Source organism: Panthera tigris, chromosome C1 (assembly GCF_018350195.1).
Source record: "Panthera tigris isolate Pti1 chromosome C1, P.tigris_Pti1_mat1.1, whole genome shotgun sequence".
NCBI classification, from domain to species: domain Eukaryota; kingdom Metazoa; phylum Chordata; class Mammalia; order Carnivora; family Felidae; genus Panthera; species Panthera tigris.
Genome location: NC_056667.1, coordinates 125,497,905 through 125,523,719, shown reverse-complemented (window position 1 = coordinate 125,523,719; position 25,815 = coordinate 125,497,905). Strand labels below are relative to the sequence as shown.

Here is a 25,815-nt window from a genome sequence, read left to right as displayed (position 1 = left end):
AAATCCTCGAGGAGAAAGCAGGCAAAAACCTCTTTGATCTTGGCCACAGCAATTTCTTACTCAACACGCCTCTGGAGGCAAGGGAAACAAAAGCAAAACTGAACTATGAGACCTCATCAAAATAAAAAGCTTCTGCACAGCAAAGCAAACAATCAGCAAAACTAAAAGGCAACCAATGGAATGGGAGAAAATATTTGCAAATGACATATCAGATAAAGGGTCAGTATCCAAAAGCTATAAAGAACTCATCACACTCAACACCCAAAAAACAAATAATCCAGTGAAGAAATGGGCAAAAGACACGAATAGACATTTCTCCAAAGACATCCAGATGGCCAACTGACACATGAAAAAATGCTCAACATCACTCATCATCAGGGAAATACAAATCAAAACCATAATGAGATACCACCTCACACCTGTCAGAATGGCTTACATTAACAATTCAGGCAACAACAGATGTTGGCGAGGATGTGGAGACAGAGGATCTCTTTTGCATTGTTGGTGGGAATGCAAACTGGTGCAGCCACTCTGGAAAACAGTATGGAGGTTCCTCAAAAAATTAAAAATAGAACTACCCCATGACCCAGCAACTGCACTACTAGGTATTTATCCAAGGGATACAGGTATAGTGTTTCCAAGGGGCACATGCACCTCAATGTTTATAGCAGCTCTATCAACAATAGACAAAGTATGGAAAGAGCCCAAATGTCCACTGATGGATGAATGGATAAAGAAGATGTGGTGTGTATATATGTATATATATATACACACACACACACACACACACACACACACACACTGGAGTATTTCTCGGCAATCAAAAAGAATGAAATACTGCCATTTGCAACTACGTGGATGGAACTAGAGGGTATTTATGCTAAGCAAAATTAGAGAAAGACAAATATCATATGACTTCACTCATATGAGGACTTGAAGACATATAACAGATGAACGCAAGTAAAGGGAAGCAAAAATAGTATAAAAACAGGGAGGGGGACAAAACATAAGAGACTCTTAAATATGGAGAACAGACGGTTACTGGAAGGGTTGTTGGAGGGGGGATGGGCTAAATGGGTAAGGGGCATTAAGGAATCTACCCCTGAAATCATTGTTGCACTATATGCTAACTTAGATGTAAACTATAAATAAATACATACATACATAAATAAATAAAACCACATGCTATATATAGTAGCCAAAAATATAAATAACCCAAATATCTATCAGCTGATCAATGGATAAAAAATGCATTATCACCCATACAATGACATATTATACACCAATAAAAAGCAATGAAATACTGACTCATGTTATAATATGGATGAACCTCAAAAACATATTGCTCAGTGAAAGAAGTCAGACACTTAAGGCCACATCTGCATAACACAATTTATTTATGTATTTATTTATTTATTTTTTTCAACGTTTTTTATTTATTTTTTTTGGGACAGAGAGAGACAGAGCATGAACGGGGGAGGGGCAGAGAGAGAGGGAGACACAGAATCGGAAACAGGCTCCAGGCTCCGAGCCATCAGCCCAGAGCCTGACGTGGGGCTCGAACTCACGGACCGCGAGATCGTGACCTGGCTGAAGTCGGACGCTCAACCGACTGCGCCACCCAGGCGCCCCTGCATAACACAATTTATATGCAATGTCCAGAAGAGTCAAGGTAGACTGTATCTGCCTAGAGCTGGAGGGTCTGGGAGATTGAGGGGATCAAAGTTAAGAGGTGCAGGGTCTCTTTTTGGGGGTGATAAAAGTATTGTGGAATTAGAAAGAGATGATTACACAAATCTGTAAACACTACAAACCACAGAACTGTACACTTTATATGGTGAATTTTATGATACATGAATTGTAACTCAATTTTGAAAAAAATCATTTTATAGATCAAAGGTTAACAAACTTTTTCTACAAAGGACCAAAGGGCAAATATTGTAGGCTTTTGGAACCATGCAGTCTCTGTTATATTCTTGTTTTTTCTTTAAAAACACTAAAAAATTTAAAAACTATTCTTAGTTCATTGGCTATACAAAAACAGGCTAATGGTCAGATTTGATCCACAGGTCATAGTTTGCTGACCTCTTCATATATATAAATATTAAGTTTCAGAAAGTTTTCACATAAAATTATAAAGAATACAAGCCACAAAAAATATAAAGGATGACATATATTTATAAAATATACAAACATACTATGCAAAAAGAGAGTTATCGTAGCAGGCCTAATACTTAGAAAAGGAGAACCTGCAAAGTTCTCCCTTGGCTTGACATTGGGAACTTGGATTTTGGGAGGGTTCCTACCATTCCTTGACAGGAGTGGCTCACTGTGTCTAAACTACTGGTGCAAAACTATGGTTTATGCTGAACACCTGCTTTCCTTCTGGTACATGGAGAAGGTGCCTGCGTGACCATCCCCAAATAAACACACCATACACAGAGGGTCCAATCCGCTTCTCTGGTAGACAGCCTTTCACACACATTGTCACAATTCACTGCTAGGAGAATTAAGTGTCCTATGTGACTACACTGGGAAAGGAAGCTTGTCCCTGGCTTGCTCTGGACCTCACCCTATGTGTCTTTTTCCTCTGCTGCTTTTTGTATTGTATCTTTTCAATGTAATACACCATAGCCATGAGCACAACTAAATGGTGTGAGTCCTCCAAGCAAATCAGTGAACCTGAGAGTGGTCTTGCAGAGACCAAGCTGTCATCAATGACCACCTATAAGTGGTGGGATTATGAATTTAGTGAGTATTTTAATTCCTGTCTAGATTCTGAACCCACTTCTTGGAGAGTCAAATTTGGAGAATAAAGAAGCCAAAAGAGTCAATTACTTTTATTTCTCTGATCTTTAGTGGTGCTCAACCGACTGTCAACTCCAGTCTGTACCCTATATTTAGAATTCAATGTGATAACAGGGCCAGAATTCCACAACTATGTAATATAATCTCAGTTAATAACTGGACAACAAGCCACCCTTGGCTCGAGACTATTTTGAGATGGGTCCTATAAGGGTCCCAATTAAACCTCTGTGTTATCAAATACTTCCTCAGTAAGTTGATTTTTTGCTTGAGTTAGTCAGAGTTGACTACTACAGTTTACAACCAAGAAACTTGACTGGTAAACACATGATTTTTGCCTTTTTTTTTTGTTTTTACATGTTTTCTAAATTTTCCTTACTGAGCATAAATTTATTACTTTCATAATAGAATAAAATTCTAAGGTTAAAAAAATGACTAGACAGTGTATGATATTAGAGGATATGAATGGTAAGTTTAAAACTCTAAGCCCTGAAATAATTTTAGGTATTCACCTCAGATTCAGTTCCTAAGCTTTTATGACTAAGTCCTCTCCTTTCCTTCTAACTATAAAACAGTTTCTCTGACAGGGAGAGGACACTAAAAAAAAAGCCTCATTTCCTCTTCCACCTCTTCCACCATTCTTTGCAAAAGCATAGTGCCCACAGTATTTGCTAATCACCGTGTGATTTAAATGGCCTACCATATATACCACCTTACCCCCGAATTATTTTTGTATTCTTCTTCAATCACCTGTTTCTCTGATGGTTCCTCGTGATTTAAAATTAAGAAGAAATACTTAATAAATAATTCCTTCACATTTTCATGATCAAGTCAATTTTATTCTCTCTCCCTATAATTTTCTCTAGCAAAATCTAAATGAATGAACCTGTTGGAGGGCCACAAATATACCATTTCTCCCTCGCTCACTATGCCATGATGGCATAGTTTCCTAAGAAACTGGAGTTTCCTCCAGTAAACTGACTGAACTCTCCTGCATCAAGGCCCTTTACACAAGCTCTTCATTCTACCAGGAATGGTCATTCTCTCTCTGTGCCAGCTAAATCCTCCCTGAGATGCTTCCTTTGAGAACACTTTCCTGATGGCATCCCAATCCGAACTAGCTCATTTCACTATTCTTACATCTTGTCCCTTTCCTTCACTGCTTATAGTTGTACATTTATGTGATTATTTTGTCTATTTCCTCCAATCAGACTATAAATGCCAAGAAACCAAAAACTGTTTTATCTACTATATCTTCCTAATTCAGCATAGTGTCTGACACATGTAAGTATCAATTACAAAAGATACTTATTTTATCTTCTCTTGAGTGATTTTAAATTAAAAGTATTATCATTTCTACCTCTATGCAAGAGTACTAACAATGTATGTATGCGCCTGTGCGGATGTGACAATCTCCCCCGCAACAACATGCCCCTCACAAAGAATCTCCTCAATCCCTCCCTGCAAGAGGAAAAGAGGAAGCACAAGAAGAAGCGCCTGGTGCAAAGCTCCAATTCCTACTTCATGAACAAGAAGCACCCACAATGCTATAAAATCACCACCATCTGTAGCCACGCACAAACAGTTTTGTGTGTTGGCCGCTCCACTGTCCTTTGCCAGCCTACAGGAGGAAAAGCAAGGCTTAGAGAAGCATGCTCCTTCAGACTGAAGCAGCACTAAAACCACGCTAAATCATCATGAGGGGAAAACCATCCCAATAAACACATTTTGGATACAAAAAAAAAGTATGTATGTGTGTATATAGATTTTTTAACTAACCATATAGTTTAACTAAATAAAACAGTTTCTAAATCAGCACTGTTTATATTCTCCAAATATTTTACTCTCAGTGATTAAATTTTCCAAGTCTTACATTTTCTTATATAAAATTTTCTTAAATTTCAGTGGCTCTTCTAGAAAAGCAGTTGGGTAACCTAGAGGTCACTTTGTAGCTCTTAGTTAGGTCTCAACTTGTACATCTGGAGAATGTGGTCAGGGAAAATGTAAACACTTGTTAATTCTCAGTGATGAATAGGTGAAAGTTTGTTATATATGATCTTCTCTGTGCTTTTCAATATATAAAATGTTTACCAAAAAGTAGGCCAAGAATCACTTCTATAAGGAATAATCAATAAATGGTATCATACACATTTTATGTAATATTTTAAAGCCTCTTTTAAGAAATTTTTTAATTTATTTATTTTGAGAGAGAGCAAGCAAGCAGGGGAGGGGCAGAGAAAGAGACAGAGAATCCCAAGCAGGCTCTGCGCTGTCAGCATAGGGCCTGACACAGGGCTCCAACTCACAAACCATGAGATCATGACCTGAGCTGAAATCAAGAATTGGACGCTTAACCAATTGAGCCACTCAGGCGCCCCAAGCCTCTTTTATTTCTTCAGTGACAGAGAAAAAAAGCAGATGGGCAGATTGTTAGATGTAGATCTGTTTCCGGTACTATACTCATTCCAAAAGGCTATGGTATTACAAAGCACAGTAAAATCAGTACTAATATAAACAGTAAATTCCTTAATTCAAATGATATATTGAAACTCCCACCTTATAGGATCTTCACAGGCACCAAATGGTAACTTGCCAAACTCCAGGCCTCCAACTTCTCCTCCTACAAGGGCATCTATATCTAAACAAAAGAAATAATATTCCATTATTCAGCAAGAAATGAAGAAATAAGTATTTAATTAAGTTAGCTCTTTGGGAGATCATAGATTTAAATGTGCCTATATCAATAGCATATATGTAGAGAGCAGCCTAGTTAAAGACTTCCCCCTAGAATGTTACAATAAAAGAACACCTTGGGGCGCCTGGGTGGCTCAGTCGGTTGGGGGTCCGACTTCGGCTCAGGTCATGATCTCGCGGTCTATGAGTTCAAGCCCTGCATCAGGCTCTGGGCTGACAGCTCAGAGCCTGGAGCCCGTTTCGGAATCTGTGTCTCCCTCTCTCTCTGACCCTCCCCTGCTCATGCTCTGTCTCTCTCTGTCTCAAAAATAAATAAATGTTAAAAAAAAAAAAAAATTAAAAAAAAAGAACACCTTTAATTCCTATTTATACAATGTTTAATTCAAGCCATGCATTCTACATTTTATCCTTTTGAAATATTCCTTAAATATTGCTTGAGAGAACATTAATTTGTAATTTTTTTTGCATTTTCTAAAAATGTGATTAATATTATCTATAAAAAAGATTATCCAAGTATTTAAAAATTTAATTACCAACCTACATTCATCAGTTTTGCTGTCAATAATTTCTGTAGAGCAAATTAGTTATCATTAATAAATTTTTATTTCAGTTGATAGTACATGGAAATACTTACTTGAAGTTTAGCAAAGAATTTCCTTTCTGTTATAAACAGTATCTGAGATGAGAGGAGAATTTAGAGGGTAAATCACTCCCCTTAGCTCCACCCCTTTTAAAGAGGTAATAAACACTTCTAAAAGACATCAAAAGGCTTTATTTCTCTTTGAAATAATTCAGATGGCTGCTTTTCATTATTCGTACTACACTGGAAATTCCTCAAATTAAATTCTATTGTTATGAATATTCCCCAGTTTTGCTAAAATCATGTTTGACGATTACCTGTCACCTAACTAAATTAATCATTAAATATGGCTCAATTACTTGATTCAGTAAATTTTCTCAAGTCAGTTTCATTCCATTTTTCCAACTAACAAATACTTATAATAAAGATTACAATGACTAGCTTTATTATAAGATGTGAATTTTTAAGAGCTTCACAATGTATAATAAGCATATTTTATAAATAAGCTAAAAATTTTGTACCATAACTGTACAATAGTCTTAATTCAATTAAACTCAGAAGCAACACTATGGAATGAAAGGATCATGGGATGTGGAGTTTGACCAATGTTTGAAAGCAAACTTTATCACTTGTGACCTTGGGCCAGTTGCCTATGTTCTCTAAGTTACATATGTTCTCCAAGAAAGATAATACCTGTCTCATAGATAAACGATAATTACATGAAATAACATATACAATGCCAAGCACAATGTCTGGTCCGTATTACATGTTCAAATCCTTTCCTTCCCTTAATATGAGAAAATGTTAAAAATTTATATGGCCTTCAATTCACCGAGGAGTAAGATAAATATATTGGTCCTCCCCATTAAAAAAAACTGGCAAGAGAGGCGCCTGGGTGGCTCAGTGGGTTAAGTGTCTGACTTCATCTCAGGTTATGATCTCACGGCTTGAAGGCTCACGAGTTTGAGCCCTGCGTCAGGCTAAGTTTTGACAGCTCAGAGCCTAGAGTTTGCTTTGGATTCTGTGTCTCCCTCTCTCTGCCCTTCCCCTGCTCACTCTCTGTCTCTCTCTCTCTCTAATAAATAAACATTAAAAAAAAATTTTTTTTAAACTGGCAAGTAAACATTAACAAAGTCCTTTTTGGCAACCAAAATTATAATGCTAACATTCTGGATCTTGGGCTTCCTCTTAGATCATCAACAGACTATACTATCTTGGGAAATATTTAAAATTGACTAATAATAGAGCAGACTTTGAAAAAAGGAAAAGGAAGGCAGGAATTGAAACTTTCACCTAGAAAGTGGCTACAAATTGCCTAGAGGGTATTGCTGTCTGGGAACGAAAATTACCAAAACAAACATTTGCGTCTTTCTTATAATTTACTCTCAGCTTAGCTTTTATTTCCCTTTGCTGCAGTTTAGATGCAGTTCTTTCATTGTCACATCAGAGTTTCAAATTATTGTGCAGTACATAAATAAGGTACTAGCAGCATATATAACTACCAAAGTCTGAGGATATACTACATTAATTCTAACATCCCAAGACTACCAACTTTCCATCCTATAAATAACCAACTACTTGGAACAAAAATAATAAAGAAATACTGTTTTATTCTAATTTATTTTTCTCAGCAGGGGGGAGTAGACTAGAAAATGTTTTCAGGCTGGTAAAATACTTATAATTATTTATAAGTTTGTGTTAAATTTCTTATGAGAAATACTTGAATATAATTACACTTATATATGAGAGAAACACCCAGGAGCCAAATCCTCACTTAATTATTAAGGCTATATGTCCACCAGGGTGAACTTTTCTAGAACTTAGGTAATGTCTTGTTTATACCTGCAACCCAGACACAACCAGCTAATAATTAATGATTACTAAATGAATCAGTCTATTGGTATATACCACTTATGAATAAGAGGTAAACTGATTTTGATTGCATCAAATGGCAAGTTAAATATTCTAGAGCTCTTTGTAAGTATATGTGTATATACCCATTTTTTTTCTCTTTCCTGCTTTTCTTATTTAGCACTCTTCTTCAAACTCTATTTTCCATAAGGCTCTCAGCTTATGAGGGTGACTTCCGTTATTATATTCTAAAAACAGACAGTTTAATCATTCACTACATACTAATTTGCAGCACATGATGTTCCACAGCAGGGGGGATGCTTTATAAATAATATTAGCTTTCAAAGACAGATCGTCACATATAGAGTAATGCTGTCTCTAGAGCAAACTTCAGAGCTTTTTTTAAGAGAAACAAAATTATAAAGGTAATTAAATCAGCAATACTACATTTAGAATGAATTACAAATATTTCCAATTTAAAACACTCGAAACATACTATTAAATAAGTTTAATTTCTGAATATATTTTCTTTCCATTTATATTCAGTAAGTTAAATATAGCTCTAAATTATCTCACCTGGAGGTTGCTGAGGCCAAAAATACTGCTGCCAATCCTGAAGTACATAGGTAAAGCGAATAGCAATACTAACAGGAGGCAAAGGAGTTAAAGGACATCCCTAGAAAATAAATGCAAAGACAACATTGTGTAACTTTAAACAAAGTGTTTTAAAAACAATGCCAGAGAGTTGTTTGGGGTGCTTGGGTGGCTCAGTCAGTAGAGTCCAGCTCAGGTCAGGCTCAGGTCATGAACTCACAGTTCCTGAGATCTAACCCTAGCTGGGCCTGCTTGGGATTCTCTCTCCCCTTCTCTCTCTGCCCCTTTCCAGCTTGTGTGCAGATCTCTCTCAAAAGTAAATGAACTTAAATAAATAAATAACTACCTGGAAACAAAATAAATGCTCCTTCAAAATATTAACAATTTTAATTATACAAATATAATTTCTTACTCTGTTCAGCAATAATGAATGTGAAAAAAATGTTACCCATTTTTTTTAAATTAAGGTGAAACTATTACAAGTATAAGACCAGGATTGAGGAGATGATGCCTTCTCTTTCTTTTAAATGAAAATAAACCCAAATTAAAGCCAGTCTTGGAATATTTAACCATAATTTTAGACTAAGACAAATGGTCACTCATGCAAAATAGATTGTATTAATCAATCAGTTAATAGAAAATTTAGATTCATCTTTACATTCACTAAAAATCATGAAAATTAGGGGCGCCTGGGTGGCTCAGTTGGTTAAGCATCTGACTTTGGCTCAGGTCATGACGTCACAGCTCATGGGTTTGAGCCTTGCACCGGACTCTGTGCTGACAGCTTAGAGCCTCGAACGTGCTTTGAACTTTATGTCCCATCTCTCTCTATTCCCCGGCTCATACTGTCTCTCTCAAAAACAAATAAACATTAAAAAAAATTTTTTTTAATCATGAAAATTAATATCATCCAAACATCCTATAAGCTCTGCTTCCCTTAATAATGGTTAACCTACATTAATGTGGAATAGGATTCAAATATACATAGGAATCACCTAGGGAACATGTGAAAATATAGATTCAAGGCTATTCTGCATATTTAACCAGGTACCAGGTGTTCCTGATACTGCTGATCAGGAAGAATAAGAGACATTTAGCTCAGCAACATCTATAAATGTCACTAGTAGCTTTAACGGAATACAAACTCAATCTAAAGTCACAATGTAAAGTGGCTGCCCAAAACAGATAATTTAGTTTTGGGCTGCTGTGTCCTTGCCAAGCAAGGTAAGATTCTGGTTGTTTAGGAATAATAAACTTTTTAGTCAAGTCCAGATATTAACTGAGTGTTCACCCGTAATAAGGTACAAATGGTCTAGAAACCATAACAAAGTTGCCTTGACACATAATCTCTCCAGCTACATAGCAACATAGATAAATACAGAAAGCGATAACCAGAAAGAAATAGCTAGGATCAAATATGACATAAATATCTTTGTGGGTCCTAGAAAGCTGCAGAAAATCCAAAGTTTCAAGGCATATGCCTGCTGAGTTCCAGGTGTGGAAGTAGGCAGTGACAGCCTAGGATTACAGACTGCATTAAGTGGAACCACAAGTTCAACTCAGTCCAGAGTGAGTGCACTGCAAGACTGTGATTAAGGCAGACACTGGGGTGGAGCATACCTGCTTGGTACGGTAGTTTTGCTGAAAGTCATGGGCTGGGGAGAGTTACTATGGGGGGTTGGGGGGTGGGGTGGTCAGTGACTGCTCTCATAACCTGAGCAAGCAATCCAGTGATTCCAGGACCAGGTATGCAATACCCCTAATAACACCTCAGAGCAAGAGGCTCCAAACACCATTTCAAGACCCAATTCTGAAATTTTCTACATGTAGGGAGCAACCACAAAATTATAGAACCACAAGAGAGGATGGGAGAAAAAGTTAAAAATTTTAGATATAACATTCATTCTAAATGCACCTGCAAAGAAAATTTCCATAAAACATGAAGAAATGGGGGTGCCTGGGTGGCTCAGTATGTTGAGTGTCTGACTTTGGCTCAGGTCATGATCTCGTGGTCCGCGAGTTTGAGTCCCGCATCAGGCTCTGAGCTGACAGCCCAGGGCCTGGTGCCTGCTTTGGATTCTGTGTCTCCCTCTCTCTCTGCCCCTCCCCTGCTCATTCTCTGTCTCTCTCTCGTGCTCTCAAAAATAAATACGCGTTAAAAAATTTTTTTTTAAAAATGAAGAAATGTAGTTCTAAAAGAGACAAATATCCAAATGAACCATCAAGAGTATAAAACCATGAAATATAAAGAACATCAGAGGGTGCCTGGGTGGCTCAGTTGGCTAAGCATCCGAATTCGGCCCAGGTCATGATCATGCGATGTGTGAGTTTGAGCCCTGCATCGGGCTCTATGCTGACAGCTCAGAGCCTGGAGCTTACTTCAGATCCTGTGTCTCCCTCTTTCTCTGCCCTCCCCCACTGACACTCTGTCTCTCTCTCCCTCTCTCAAAAATAAAAATTAAAAATTAATTTTAAAAAAAGAGAACATCTGAAAGAAGGAAGAATGTCTAAATGAAAAAAAGACCATAGTGTAAGTTTTCAAATATTTAGAGGATTATGGCAGAATTCAAATTTAAATTTTAGGTACTCCAAAAGGCAAAACTGCCCCTCCGGCTCTGCTTACCTGAAGGAAGTCTTTTCTAATAAATCAGATCTATGTTAAAATGAAATAAATTTTCAGGGTAGGGTGAGTGCCCTGAAGCATTCCAAGCAGATGTTAAAGAGTAATTTTTATAAAAACAGCTTTAGAGTTACTACAGAAGAATCACATATTGGGTAGCTTTAACTATGTAAAACATCTAAACTACCCAAAACAGTTCTCAACTATTTTAAGTTCTACTCCTATCAAATCAATTTTGATGGGCCCCTGGCTGGTTCAGTTGGTAGAGAATGCAACTCATGATCTCAGGTTCATGAGTTGAAGCCCCACATTGTGCATGGAGCCTACTTTTAAAAAAATTAATTTTGAGAGACGTTTCATATGTAGACGAGTGAGTTTTGTGGAAGTTGTCAGATGATGTGATGAGCTGATTAAGAAAACTGGCAATTTTAATATGGACTATGTATTTTCTAATATATAGTCCATATTAAAACTGTCCCAATAATATTCTTTTTGGCTATTTTGTTTTGGACAAGGATTCAGTCAAGGATTATGCATTGCATTTAGCTCTTAGGTCGTTTTAGTCTCCCTTAATTTAAACAGCTGCCACGTGGTGCCTGGGTGGCCCAGTTGGTTAAGCATTTGACTGGCTACGGTCATAATCTTGCAGTTCGTGGGTTCGAGCCCTGTGTTGGGCTCCAAGCTGACAGCTCAGAGCATAGAGCCTGCTTCAGATTCTGTGTCTCCCTCTCTCTACCCCCTCCCTTGCTCGCACTCTCTCTTGCTGTCAAAAATAAATATTAAAAAAAAAATTTTTTTAAACAGTTCCCAATCTTTGTTTTGGCAGTCATGATACTGACTTTTTTTTAAGAGTCTAGGCCAGTAATTTTGCAAAATATGGCTAATTTTGGAAACATGAGATTGCTCCCAGATGTTGTGACTTATGTTAGACATTTTAGGCAGGAATGCAACAGAGGTGATAATATATCCTATTCAAGGTATCATACCAAGAGATACCTGATATCAATTTGTTAGTAAAGTATGATCACTTCAGTGAGATGGATGTAACTTAAGCACTTAAAGGGAATATTTCTCTAAGTAGATGACCCGATCCACCATTTCCTCATCTGGTTTTGCTCTTTAACAGCTCCTCAACTTAAGCCCCAATTTTCTTTCCCCAGAGTAACACAAGCAAGTCTTCCATATCTCTGTGATAGTGTTTTTATACAACACCAAGGATGTACTAAGTACTCCCATTTAGCCTTATTTCTCTGTCATAAAACATAAGCCAGATTAATTTTAAAAATCAAATAAAATGAACATTCGGGGGGTGGGGGGGGGAAGGCAATTTAGAATCCAAAGTGTTGAGACCTCAAGGAGCTCAAAGTTCCAAACACACTCATCTGAGGAGGTTGGCAACAGCTGACCCATGAACATAGGTTTGAACTGTGTAGGTCCACTTAAAGATGAGGTTTTTACAGTTTAGTACTATAAATGTATTTTCTCTTCCTTACAATTTTCTTAATAATTAATAACATTTTTTTTCTCCAGCTTACTTTATTGTAAGAATATGATATACAATACATATCATACATAAAATAATGTGTCAATCAAGTGTGTATGTTACTGGTGAAGCTTCTAGTCAATAGCAGGCTGTTAGTAATTAAGTTTGGGAGAGTCAAAAGTTGTAAGTGGATTTTTGTGCACGTGGGAGGTGGGGTGTTAGGCCCCAACTCCCGCAATGTTCAAGGGTCAACAACTGTAGTACTATTAAAGGAGAAGGAGCAGAAAGCAATAACACAGTAAATAAATATTAACGACAACAAAATTACTTTGATTAACTGTTCTTTAGCATTAGTACACTAAAAATCTAATTGGATACTATTTCTTTAAACATACATAATAATTTATGTAATCATTATATCTTTCTTCCAAGTAATTACATTGTTAGTATTATAGAAAAATGTTTCTACATACTCAATAAAATTACCAAACTGCTACTTTTATCTGGATCCCAGATAAGAATGATAATATCAATGCAAACTCACAATCTTTGATTTGAAGATATCTAGCAGGCCTGATAAATGAGTGTACTGATTTGGCACTTTCCGAAGATGAACCATTTCAAAATCAGTTCGGACACCATGACCCTGACATTCGCCCACATACATTCTTCGCCATTTGTGATGAATTTGCACAAAGAGTGGCACCTGGCTGTAGGACAAAATTCAATAGGAATAGACTTTAAGTTCATTAAACACTGAGTAATCCTAAATCTAAAAATTTCCCCATTATATTAATCTCAAATATTTAAAAACACTAAGCAAGAATCACTCATCATACTTACATTAACAGAGACACTATTAGTTCCTTTTCTCCTCATACTAAAAACTATTAGTTCCTTTTCTCCTTAAACTAATAAGCTAAAGAAACTATCATCTAGTGGCACTTTTGAGTCAGAAAATTGTTTTAAAATAGCTGAAAGTCAAAACAGGCAGAATGAAAATTTTCTTGAATAAAAGCGATCAATTGAGATATGGATATTGAAGGACTCCATAAAAATCTGCTTTTTGCTCCTTTTCCTGTTTCCATTCTTGCTAGGACCTGCGCCTCCACTTTACATGTGCTTCAGAATGCAAACAGTTTGTCCTCCTTGTAAGAGACAAGGAGTTAACGATTTCGATTTCGTTAGAACAGATATCATCTAAGGAAGGACTAGGTGAAAATGACCAGACAAAGCTATCATATGCATATTCCAGACCACCACCACTAGATATCTCCATGCCAACGACCCCTGGCTCCAAGGACTAACACCTGGGCCCTCCTCTTTGTTCTAACCAGTTCCTGGATGCCAGAGAGGACATGTATACCAGATCACAATCCTCGATAAAAATCCCCAGACCCCAAGCAAAGACAAACTCCCTCCTATCTTGAGTCTCCCAGACATTCTGTCTGTACTTTCACTCTCTCTATGCCTTTAATTCCGCACACAGCCAAGGATCCTCTTGGTTGGTCCTGAAGGACCCTCCGTGGGGTCAGGCCTGTTGGTATCACTATCATATTAGCCTTTCAAAGGCAAAATAAAATATGATTCACAGGTATGAAAATATAAATTAAACCAACATTAGTAGCTGAAATATTTTTTACTTTATCATTTGAAAATAGAGCCAGTACTCATTATTCAGATTTGCATCTTTGCAAATAAGCCTATTCCCTAAAATTTATTTGTACCTCAAAATCAATACTCTTGGCACTTTCAGTCATTTGTAGACATGCACAGAGCAGCAAAAAATTTGAGTCACTTGACATGGACATTCTCAGCTGAGGCTAAACGAGGCAATGCTCTGTTTTCAAGTTTTAAAATTAGATTTTGTAACAAAAAAGTTTAAATAAACTAAACATTTGGAAGTAAAACACAAAAATAGTACAATTTACTTTTCATTTCAAATATTCATTGAATATTTCAGTAAATTTCCCTTTAGAAATGCACTCACTAACGGTTTTGAGTTTGTTCTTCCATAAGATATTCCAACCCAATAACGAACAAGTAGGAACCCTAATGATCATTTTTTTAAAAAATCTAATACTTAGTAAACTTTTTCCTTCATAAATTATAATTAAAAATAGTTTTTAACTCATTGTCTATATATTTCAAAATGTCCACCTACCAGCCAGTGTTTCCCAAAGCAATAGACACAGAACTCAGAAGAAGATTGCACTTAGATTCACTGAGAACTGCATCATGGTTTGCAGCAGGGGCAATCACCACAAACTCCCGCAATCCATACCTTAAAAAAAAAAAAAAAAAAGAATCACTGCTATTAAACAAGGAAAACTTCAGAGTACAAACATTTGTTATTTAAAAACTTGAAAAAATTTCCCTGAAGGAAGTTTAGCAGGTCACATCTGAACTACAGGTGTTTCTCTCTCTCTTTTTTTAATGGCAACTGACAATAACATGAATTTCCTTCATTTAGCAAAACACTTCCATTATTCACCTATTTCCTCTTTATTCTTGACAAATTAAAAGCAGTTTGCAGAATTCATACACACACACAAAAAGAACATTAACAGTTTTGCCTTAAAATTTTCCAAGACTTAAAGCTTGTTTTAATTAGCTGATAACATTAAGTCCACTGGTGTGAAAAGATAAAGTTGGATAAATTCCCTAAATGGTAGGGAATCAGCCATCATGTAGTTGTGCTAAGTGTGAGGACATGGTTTATTCAAGTATCCTAATTAACGATTTCTTGTATTCTTTTACTCAGTAACACATATTAGGTAGGCATCACGAAATATCAGAGAATCACTTACTCTTGCTACAATATCTTGCTATGAAAAATGAAAACTTCTCACTTAGTTGTCAAGTCCTTTATACAAATTTGTGGTCAAACTTTATAAAAATATAAGGTCAAGTTAGTGATTTTGCCCACTGAAAACTTCTGTTCTATTCACTCCTCAATGTATTTTTATTTAACGGCTTTTTTATGTTAATTTTTTTTAAGTTTATTTATTTGAAAGACAGAGTGAGCAGGGGAGAGGCAGACAGAGAGGGGGAGAGCGAGAACCACAAGCTAGAACCCACAAACTATGCAATCATTACCTGAGCCCAAGTCAGACGCTTAACCAACTGAGCCACCCAGGCACCCGTTTAATGACTTTTTTTAAAATAAAGTAATTTATGAAAGGGACTACTCATTTGCCTAATTTATTTTAACTCTGGATATGTAGAGTTGTGAATGCTTATTTTTATGAACATTCTCAAGAAGTCCCCCAGTGATAAAGATTACAAAATAAAAATAGTCCAACCCATAATCTGTTTCTTGTTTGGATGACAAAAATTCATTTCATCTTTTCACCTTCCCTCCACCCTCCTACTCCTGAAATCAAAAGTAGATATGCAGAAGCAGCATTCAATACTTGAAAGAACCCAGAGCTGTGACGTCTAAGCTCTAAAGGTCTTTAAAAATATACTTTTCTCTTTTTTTAATGTCCTTGTAAGAAATAAAACAAAACAGGTGAGCATTTCCCCACATGCCATCACCCATACTGTGCACCCAGTCAACAGTTCTTACTTACTCTTTCAGAAATATTATGTCCATGTACTCACCCTACCCTCAAATGAGATTATACTAAATACAGTTTCTGTACCTCCTTTTCAAATGCTAATCCCCTACTGATCAGTACTCTGTCTCCAGGTTTATGTGGTTGCAACAATACTACCACTCACTGTCTATGTCTACAATTGTAACTGTGGGCTAACCTCCCGTAAGTTGCTGGGTAAAAGAACATCTGTATCTTTAACACTGATAGCTGCTGCCTAACTATCTTCTCCCTCTCCACATACAAACTGTTCCATTGTACACTCCCAATAACAATAAATAAGCCAAACTGAACCGCTTCCTGTATATCTGCAATAAACTCACTTGTGTCCTCTATGCCTTTGTTTACTCTAACTGGAATGTTTCCCCTCATTTTATCAGTATCTGACTGATACTTTTTTGAAGATTTACCTCAAATACCATCCTGTCATTTCATTAAATATGTTCTCTTCTCCGAATTCTAATATGTTTTAAAATTTACTAGCATTATCTTTGAAAGATGAATATATACCACTGATTTACTTTCCATACTAGACCTACTTGAAGCCTGAGATGATGTCTTCAAGTAAGAAAACATTTAAATGGGGGTTTTAAAAAGTGAGCAAAACCAACAACAAAAAACAAGCAACCAGATTAAAAAGTGAACTAAGAACCTGAACAAACATTTCTCCAAAAAAGATATACAAATGGAATATAAGCACATGAAAAGCTGTGGGCAACGTGACTAATTATTAGGGGAATGTAAATCAAAACCACAATGAGATACGGCTTCACACCCACTAGGATGGCTCTTACAACAAGCAAAAAAAAAACCAAAACAGATAACAAGTGTTATTAGCAAGGATATGGGGAAATGAGAACCACTGAGCATGATGGATGAGAATGTGAAATAGTACACCCACTATGGAAAACAGTACAGTGATTCATCAAAAATTTAAACATAGAGTGACCAGCAATTCCTCATATGGGTATACACCTAGAAAAATTAAAAGCACAGACCCAAAGAGATACTTAAACGTGCCACAGCAGCTTATGCATTAGCCAAAAGGTAGAAATAACCTGAAGGCCTGTCAGTAGATGTACAGATACACAAAATGTGATGTATGCACACACTGAAATATTACTCGGCATTAAAAGGAAAACAAATTCTGATACATGGTACGACACAGATGAACCCTGAAGACTTGATGCTAACTGAAATAAGCCAGTTACAAAAGGATGAATACAGTAAGACTATACTTATATGAGGTACAAAGAGCAGTCCAACTTACATAGAACATAGGATGGTGGTTACCAGGGCCCAGGGCCCAGTGGAATTGTCATTTAATGGTTACAGAATTTCAATCTGTGCTGACAGCTCAGAGCCTGGGCCTGCTTCAGATTCTGTGTTTCCCTCTCTCTCTGTCCCTCCACTGTTGGCACTCTCAGTCTCTCTCTCTCTCTCTCAAAAATAAATAAACATTAAAAAAAATAAAAATTAAGAAAAAGGGTGGGAGATGCCTGGGTGGCTCAGTTGCTTCTGAGCATCTGACTCTTGATTTCGGCTCAGGTCATGATCTCATGGTTAGTGAAATGGAGCCCCGTGTCAGGCTCTGAAATGACAGCACGTAGCCTGCTTGGGATTCTCTCTCCCTCTCTCTCTGCCCCTCCCCCACTCTCAGGCTCTCACACTCTCTCACTCTCAAGACAAATAAGCTTAAAAAAAATTAGGTATGTATTTACTGACACAAAGGTGATCATGAAATGCTGAGAAGAATGTAGATCAGCATATGTATGGCAAAATCCAATTTATGAAAAAAATTCCCAAACTGAAAGCACAAAAATGCATATACATATAACAGACATACTCATAAAATACCCAGATGGACATATCCTGTATTTCTTGTATTAGTTAAGTATGAGATGCTTTAGCCCCCTTGTTTTGTGTGTGTAGACATAGGAGGGATGGGAAGGACAGAATGGGAAAGGTGAAGGGGGAATAAAATTATAAGAATCATTAATAAATCTTTATATATCCTACAATTTCTAGTCTAGTAATTTAAATGTATTAGGAGCTCAAATGTATAAACACAAATAAAAATCCTACTATGACAAGTTTTAATAACAGAACTGTTTTATCAGATTACATATGCATATACTAAATACTAAATTTAAATATAAATGTGCCTTAGCATCACATTTTCCAACAGAAAAAGGTAGGACAATCACTCATTTTTATCTATTTTAACATACATTTTTCATTCTTGCTCCAATAAATACTGAAAATAATGACAAATAATTAACTAGTACCTGATATACCTATTGTTTATCTTACAGAGGAAAATCATAAAAACATACCGTCAACTTTGAATGCTACCATTTTACATCTCTGACATGTAGAATTTCTTTCTTACTTTAGAAAGAAATATCTTCAGAGCCTCTTCAAATAGTATAAAGAATATATTCATAAAATACTGGATCACCAAAAACACTAATGATAAATAATAAAAAAATTTCTTGGGCATATTTAAATACCTAGCATATACAAAATACTTGAGAAAAAGGAGGTGATGAATAAACAGTTTCTTTTTTCACTTTTATCTTCCCAGAGATGCTTGGATACTGCAATCTTCATTTCTAATTTATATTCTATTCAGATTAATTCTGGTAAAATCTAGCAATTTTACACAGTATAGCTCCACTTCCTCCCCTCTTCCTCTGTGCAATATTGTCATATACATTACATGTTACATATATGTTATAAACCCAACAATGCAGTGTTACAATTATGGCTTAAACAATCTTATAGGGTTTTTAAAATTATTATTAAAAGAATATCCCTTTAGGGGGAGCCTGGGTGGCTCAGTCGTTTAAGCATTTGACCTCAGCTCAGGTCATGATCTCACAGTTCATGAGTTTGAGCCCCATGTTGGGCCCTGTGCTGACAACTCAGAGCCTGGAGCCTGCTTTGGATTCTGTGTGTTTCTCTCTCTGTCCCTCTCCTACTTGTACTCTCTTTCTCAGAAATAATAAATGAATAAACTTTATTTAAAAAAAAGAATATCTCTTTTCATTTACTGGAGTATTTCCAATGCTCTTCATTCCTTCCTGGGGATCCAAGTTATCTATCACCTCTTTCCTTTAATACTGCCTATTAGGTAGGTCTCTTGCAATGAATTCTGTCTTTATGACAGTGTTGTTATTTCATCTTTTTTTTTTTTTTATGATGGTTTTCCTAGACATAGAATTCTTGGCTGGTGTTTTTTTCTTTCAAAACTGAATGTATCACTGTGCTGCCCTCTGGTCTCCAATGTTTTCTGTGCAAACAGTATTGTTCTTTTGTACATAATGAGTCATTTTTGTCTTGCTTTCAAGATTCTCTTTGCTTTGGGCTTCAGCAAGTTGACAATAATGTGTCTAGATGTGGTTCCCTGTGTTTATCCCACTTGGAATTCATTGAGATTCCTGGGTCTATAAGTAAATGTTCTGTTTTGTTTTCATTGAATCTAGGGAAGTTTTTGGCCATTATTTCTTTGAGTATTTTTTTTCCCTGTCCCTTCTCTTCATCTGGGACTCCTATTATTACAAGTATGCTTTGGAACACCTGACAACGACCCACAGATCTCTGAAGTTCTGTTCACTTTTCTCTAATCTTTTTTCTTTCTGTTCTTCAGATTAGATAATTTCCACTAATCTTTCAAATCCACCAACTCTTTCTTCTGCCATCTCAGACCTGCTTTTGAGCTCATCTGATGAAAGTTTATTTCAGTTATACTTTTCAACTCTAGGGTTTCCATTCGGTTCTTCATTAGTTTTTACTTATTGAGATTTCCTATTTTACTCATTGGTAGCATATTTTTCATTCTTTGAATGTGTTTACAACTGCTTTGAAGTTATTGCTCAATCCAACATCCGGGCCCACTAAGAATAGTTTCTACTAACTTTTTTCCTACTTCCATACGGGTCACACTTTCTTGTATGGCCTTGTATATCTAGTAATTTGTGGTTAAAAACTACAATTAGATAATATATTGTAATAAAACCAAGTCCTGTTTAACTTTTTTGAAGGTTCTTTTTTGTATTTAGTAACGTGTCCAAATTTAAATTGTGCAATCTGTCTTTCCCAAGATGTTTAGCTACTGATGTCTCTATTCACTCATTTTATTCTTCTCCTGGCTCCCTAGGAGCTACGGACTGTCAATATAGCTTAGTAGTAAGCTAGTAATTGGGCACAGAATATGCTCAAACACCTGAGACCATCAGACTTTCACTTTCTGCTAACTGATCTGTTGGGGGAAAAGGGGCTGTATTTGAAGTTGCACCCAGTTCTCAAGTTTGGGCTCTCTTGCATCTCCCCTGCATGTTTGTAGTTTCCCTATCATATAGGGATGTGTGCGGAATGTATTCAAACTCTTCTATAGCTCTCATACATACAGTAGCTCCCTATTAAATTTCTGACTAATCCATCACTTGCTTTGAACCAGGACTGCAATCCTGGCCTAGTTCACATACAGGTTTTCCTCATCCACTCACTCAAGTCTGCTACTTTTAAGATGGCAGAGCCACAGGGTTTTTGCCCTCCACCTAGAATCAACTAACAGAACTGATGGTTCCATGACCAGCCTAGACTGGAAAGCCAGTTCTCACCAACACAGACTGAGAACAGGGCAGTAATAGGAATAGTCACAGGCAAAAGGGCCAGAAGATACACCCATCTTAACTGAAACTCTAGAAGTTTTTCAAAAATAAATGCTTCTCAATTTGTTGTCTGACTTTGTGCAATCCAGTACTCTAAAATGGTTTCCAATTTCTTTTCTTTTCTTTTTTTTCTGCAGAGGAGGAACTGCCAACTTATGTCATGTCACTGTTACCAGAAGTCTTCAGAACATTTTTGCTTTTGAAAGAATAAGAATATTTTATGGGTCCTTACAGCTATTCTAAAATACCGTTCTCTCAAAACTATCAGGTCCTTTTACACATAACTCTCTCTGTAGCCAATTAAAAAAATGCATTAAAATCACAACAATAAATATATTTTAAAAGCCATCATAATACTCAACTACACAACTTACAAGATTGTGGGCTATTTCTTTGTGTTGTTGCTGCTATTCCCTTAAAGTGTGGTCAAAGCTGAAGTTCGTCCAAACACTGGACTAGACAAAGGCAAAACCACAAAGACAAAATTTATCATGAATTAAACCCAGCTGTACTTTCAGTGTATTTTTCAAGCTCAGTAGAGCCTCCCAGGCATATAGCATTTATGCTCTCACTTTTTGTATTGTTCTCATATTGCTGCTGTAACAAATTACACAAAATCAGTGGCTTAAAACAAATTTATTATCTTACAGTTATATAGGTCAGAAGTCTGACAAAAGTCTCGCCACACTAAAATCAACTTGTCAGCAAGACTGTGTTCCATTTGGAAGCTCTAAAAGAGAATTCATTCCTTATCCCTCCCAGTTTCTAGAGGCTCCCCTCATTCCTTAGCTCCTGGCTGCCTTCTCCAAATCCAGCAATACAGGCCAAGTTCTCATATTACACTACTCAGACACTGACTCTCTTCTGCCTTTTTTCCACTTTTAAGAACTCCCGTGATTTCACTGGGCCCACCCTGATAATCGAGGACATATCTCCCAACCTTGAAGTCAGATGATTAGCAATCCTAATTCCATCTGCTCCCTTGATCCCTTCTTGCCATGTAACCTATGAAAGTAGACATCTTTAGGATGTAGGGAGGTTCATTATCCTGCCTACCATTCCTTCTTATTAAAACCTCTGCTCAGTAAAGACCTCATAAATTTACATTTAGGCATAAATGTCCCCTAGGTTAACATCTTTATCATTTTCAGGGCTACTTATTTTATAAGGAGTAACAATAAAGGGAATAAACCTCTATTGATGGTTTCAGAAATCAGCCATTAGAAGATAAAGGACAAGTATATAAGGAGGTAGACAGAAGTATCCAAGAGACCACATCATTAAGATCAATTACCTTGACTAGACCACAAAAATTGATCATGTCCACATATCTTTTAAAAACCAGTTTTATAAAATAACCTTTAAAAAGTTAAACAGGCTTAGAGCAAATCTGGCAGGTGCCTGATATAAAAATTGAAACTGCAAGATTTCAAAGTACTGGACAAATAAACTATCAGAACTAAGCATTTGCCATAAATGCCAAAATTCTACTCTCTAAACTTTGATTTGAAAATGTAAGTTAATCTTATATTAGTTTTATCTCATTCTGACAGGGTCCACCTATGCTAACTGTATATGTACACAATGTATAAATTATTTTCCATAAGTTTTCAAATTTTCAATGTCATTGTTTTAGTACTACCTTTAGTTTTTTAAAAAGGAAAATGCTTATAGGTGAATACTTCTGTGTATGTTATTCTTCAAGTGGTAAGAGAAGCATGACAAGTAAATAATAGTCTTGAAAACTGCAGAATTTTAAACAATTATAATTTTAAAATTCTATTTAAAAAAACAAGTATAAGAATATTATAAAATCTTAAGTTGTCATTATCAACGCTCTGCTGCTATACTTGCAGGTTTTAAATTCTTGATTTAAGCACTACCATCTCTACAAATGCTCTTGTTCTGACTTGAATGTCTTTTTAAACAACTTTACCTGGTTTATTCTCACTGTCTATCAGGATTCAAGTGAGGTAGTACCTCTTCTGAAAACAATTTCCCAACATGACCTGGATTAAAAGGAGGCACCTCCTATGAGTTTGAATCAAGCCCAGTGCTGCCTTCCATGACACCATTTATCAATAATGCTGCCACTGTTCCCTTATCTAGCCTCCTACTAATCCCAAAGTGTACTAAGCTAGGGATCATATTGTATCCTTGGTATCTCAGTATCTGGCTCACAGTAAATGTTTAAAAATAATGTTTGCTGGATTAGAAAAAATACATATCCCTTTAATACAATTAATTTTCAAATAATTCTCAAAAGTTTGATTGGTGGCCTTCTAACCTTTACGAAAGATCAAATTTTTAAAAATGGAAGCAGTGTGGCACACTGGCAAGACACAGACCCTCCCCTTCCCCCCAAACACACCTAAATACCTTATAAAATATGACAATGTTTAAAAATACAGAGCTGAACTGCAAGGTTGCCTGGGTGGCTCAGTCGGTTAAGCATCTGACTTCATCTCAGGTCATGATCTCGCCTTTCCCAAGTTTGAGCCTGTGAACCCTGTGAGCCCTGAGTTGGGGGGCTCTGTGCTGAAAGCTCAGAGCCTGAAGCCTGCTTCAGATTCTGTGTCTGCCTCTCTCTCTCTCTGCCCCTTCCCCCCTTGCGCTCTCCTTCTCTCAAAAATAAATAAACATTAAAAAAAAATCTGCGAATACCATGTATTTTATCCTAGTAGTGACAATGTGAATTATGTAACTCTGAGACTGATAAGGTATACCCAGTCCAGGGGAGGTAGTCTCGGGCATGCATCCAGGCTAGGCTATGTCTAAGAATACCCCAGCCTCATAACAAATATAAATAAAGTCTGGAAACTATAATTTCAGAAGCACATTACTCAGGTATTACCCTCCACTATATCCTTGTTTATAAAGCACTGGGAATAGGAAGCTGCCTATCTTTTCAATGATGTCATCAATCTCTCCACAAACCATCTTCCTTCTATAACCTACAGATTGATTCAAGCACTGTATGTACATGACTTTCCATCAACCCAAGCAACACAGAGGTGGTAATGTTCTGAATGGCCCCTCAGGGATATGGGTGTATATATCAGGCAAGAAACTGGAACTGAGACTTCTGCTTAAAGCCCAAACCCCAAAAGGGACCACTACTTCAATGAAATGAAAACTTCACGCCCAGAACGTTTGCATGGAAAATTCTACCAGACATTCAAAGATAACATCAATTTTACACAATCTCTTCCAGAAAACAGAACAAAATACTTCCCAACTCATGTTATAAGGTCAGCGCTTCCCTGATATCAAGATAAAGTACAGTAGTCCCTTATCAATGGGCAATACATGCCAAGACTTCCAGTAGATGCCTGAGACCACGGATAGTACCAAACTGTACATAGACTTTTTTCCTATACACACACATGACAAATTTATAAATGAAGCACAGTAAGAGATCAGTAACAATAACTAATAATATAACAGAACAATTATACTGTAATAAAAGTTTTGTGAATGTTCTCTCTCTCTCTAAATATCTTATTGTACTATACTCTCTCTTCTTGTGATGGGAGATGATAAAACGCCTACATGATGAGATCAACTGAGATGAATGATACAGGCATTCTGACATAGTACTAGGCTGCTAATGACCTTCTGATACATCAGAAGATCATTTGCTTCTGGACTGCAGGTGACCTGAGGGAGCCGAAACCATGAAAAGCAAAACTGCAGGAGGATAGTGGGGGTACTACTGTATATGATAACTACAAACCAATATTCCTCATTAATACAGTCATTAAAGTCCTCAACAAAATAACAGCATATCAAATCCGGCAATACATATAAGCACAAATACAAATTATACCACGAAAAAGTGTGGTTTATCTTGGGAACATATAGTTAGATATCCAAAAATCAATGTAAAGAAACACCATATTAAAAATCTAAAGAAACAAATCATCGTATCAATTTAAGCAGAAAAAGCATTTGACAAAATTCAACATCCATTCATGACAAAAACTCAGCAAACTAGAAACAGAATTTTCTCAACCTGATAAAGAGCATCCATGAAAAATCTACAGCTAGCAGTACACTTAATGGTCAAGGACTAAATGTTTTCCCTCTGAGATCAGGAACAAGGCAAAAATGTCCACTCTCACCACTCCTATTCAGTATTTTAGTGGAAGTTTTAGCCAGTTTAAAAAAGCAAGACACAGGCAGCTCTTTCTGCCCATGGGTCCTGTCCCCATGCTTTAATAAAATCACCTTTTGCACTAAAAAAATAAAAAGGTGAATTATAAATAAAAAGGCAAGAAACAAAAGGGATTGTAAAGAAAGAAATAGAACTATACCTGTTTCACAGATGTGACTATTTACCTGGAAAACCAAAAAGACACTACAAAACTCCTCCTACAACTAATAATTGGATTTCATAGTCATGGAATACAAAATGAATGCACAAAAATCATATTCCTATATACTAGCAACAAAGAGCTGGAAAGAAAAAAATTTTTAAATACCGTAACGATAGCGCCTAAGAAAAAAGAAAGCAATAATTATGTATAAATCTGATAAAACAAAGAGAAGGAGCTAAGGTGGCAGAGTAGTAGGAGGACCCTATGCTTGCCTCTTCCCTTGAACACAGATAAATATCAAATGATTCTGTACAATCAATCTGAGGACAGAACAAAATGCACAACCAGAGAGAGACAAGAGGCAACATCATCAAAGTTAGGAGGAGCAGAGACATGTTTTGGGGGAGAACAGCACTATGGAGGGGGAGGGAGCCCTGGTCACAGAGAGAGGCAGGACAGGTGAGAGACAGAGAGAGAGGGAGGGAGGGAGGGAGGGAGGGAGAGAGAGGGAGGGAGGGAGGGGTACACACAGGGGATCACACAAGGAAAACACTTCCTCAAAGCCACTGACTGGGAAAAGGAGAGGGGCTGATT

At 36.6% G+C, this 25,815-nt stretch overlaps 2 protein-coding genes across 5 annotated transcripts in view; one reads left to right on the top strand and one right to left on the bottom strand.

Annotated features, from left to right (window-relative positions):
* Positions 1–25,815, bottom strand: part of RAB3GAP1 (RAB3 GTPase activating protein catalytic subunit 1) — a 110,953-nt gene that overhangs the window by 45,891 nt on the left and 39,247 nt on the right. For all 4 annotated transcript variants that reach the window (XM_007098833.2, XM_042994330.1, XM_042994328.1 and 1 more), the window contains 4 exons: positions 14,792–14,911; positions 13,172–13,337; positions 8,507–8,606; positions 5,362–5,443 (listed from right to left, as the gene is read on the bottom strand). In XM_007098833.2, the coding sequence (XP_007098895.1) occupies positions 5,362–5,443; positions 8,507–8,606; positions 13,172–13,337; positions 14,792–14,911 (468 nt within the window). The remainder of the gene's footprint in view (positions 1–5,361; positions 5,444–8,506; positions 8,607–13,171; positions 13,338–14,791; positions 14,912–25,815) is intronic.
* On the top strand, positions 3,841–4,954 carry LOC102969940 (40S ribosomal protein S27-like). The gene has a single exon (XM_042994331.1). The coding sequence runs from the start codon at positions 4,195–4,197 to the stop codon at positions 4,483–4,485; it is 291 nt and encodes a 96-aa protein (XP_042850265.1). The 5' UTR covers positions 3,841–4,194; the 3' UTR covers positions 4,486–4,954.

Coding starts and splice junctions, on each gene's coding strand:
- LOC102969940 (XM_042994331.1), top strand. CDS start 4,195: ATGCGCCTGTGCGGATGTGACAATCTCCCCCGCAACAACATGCCCCTC.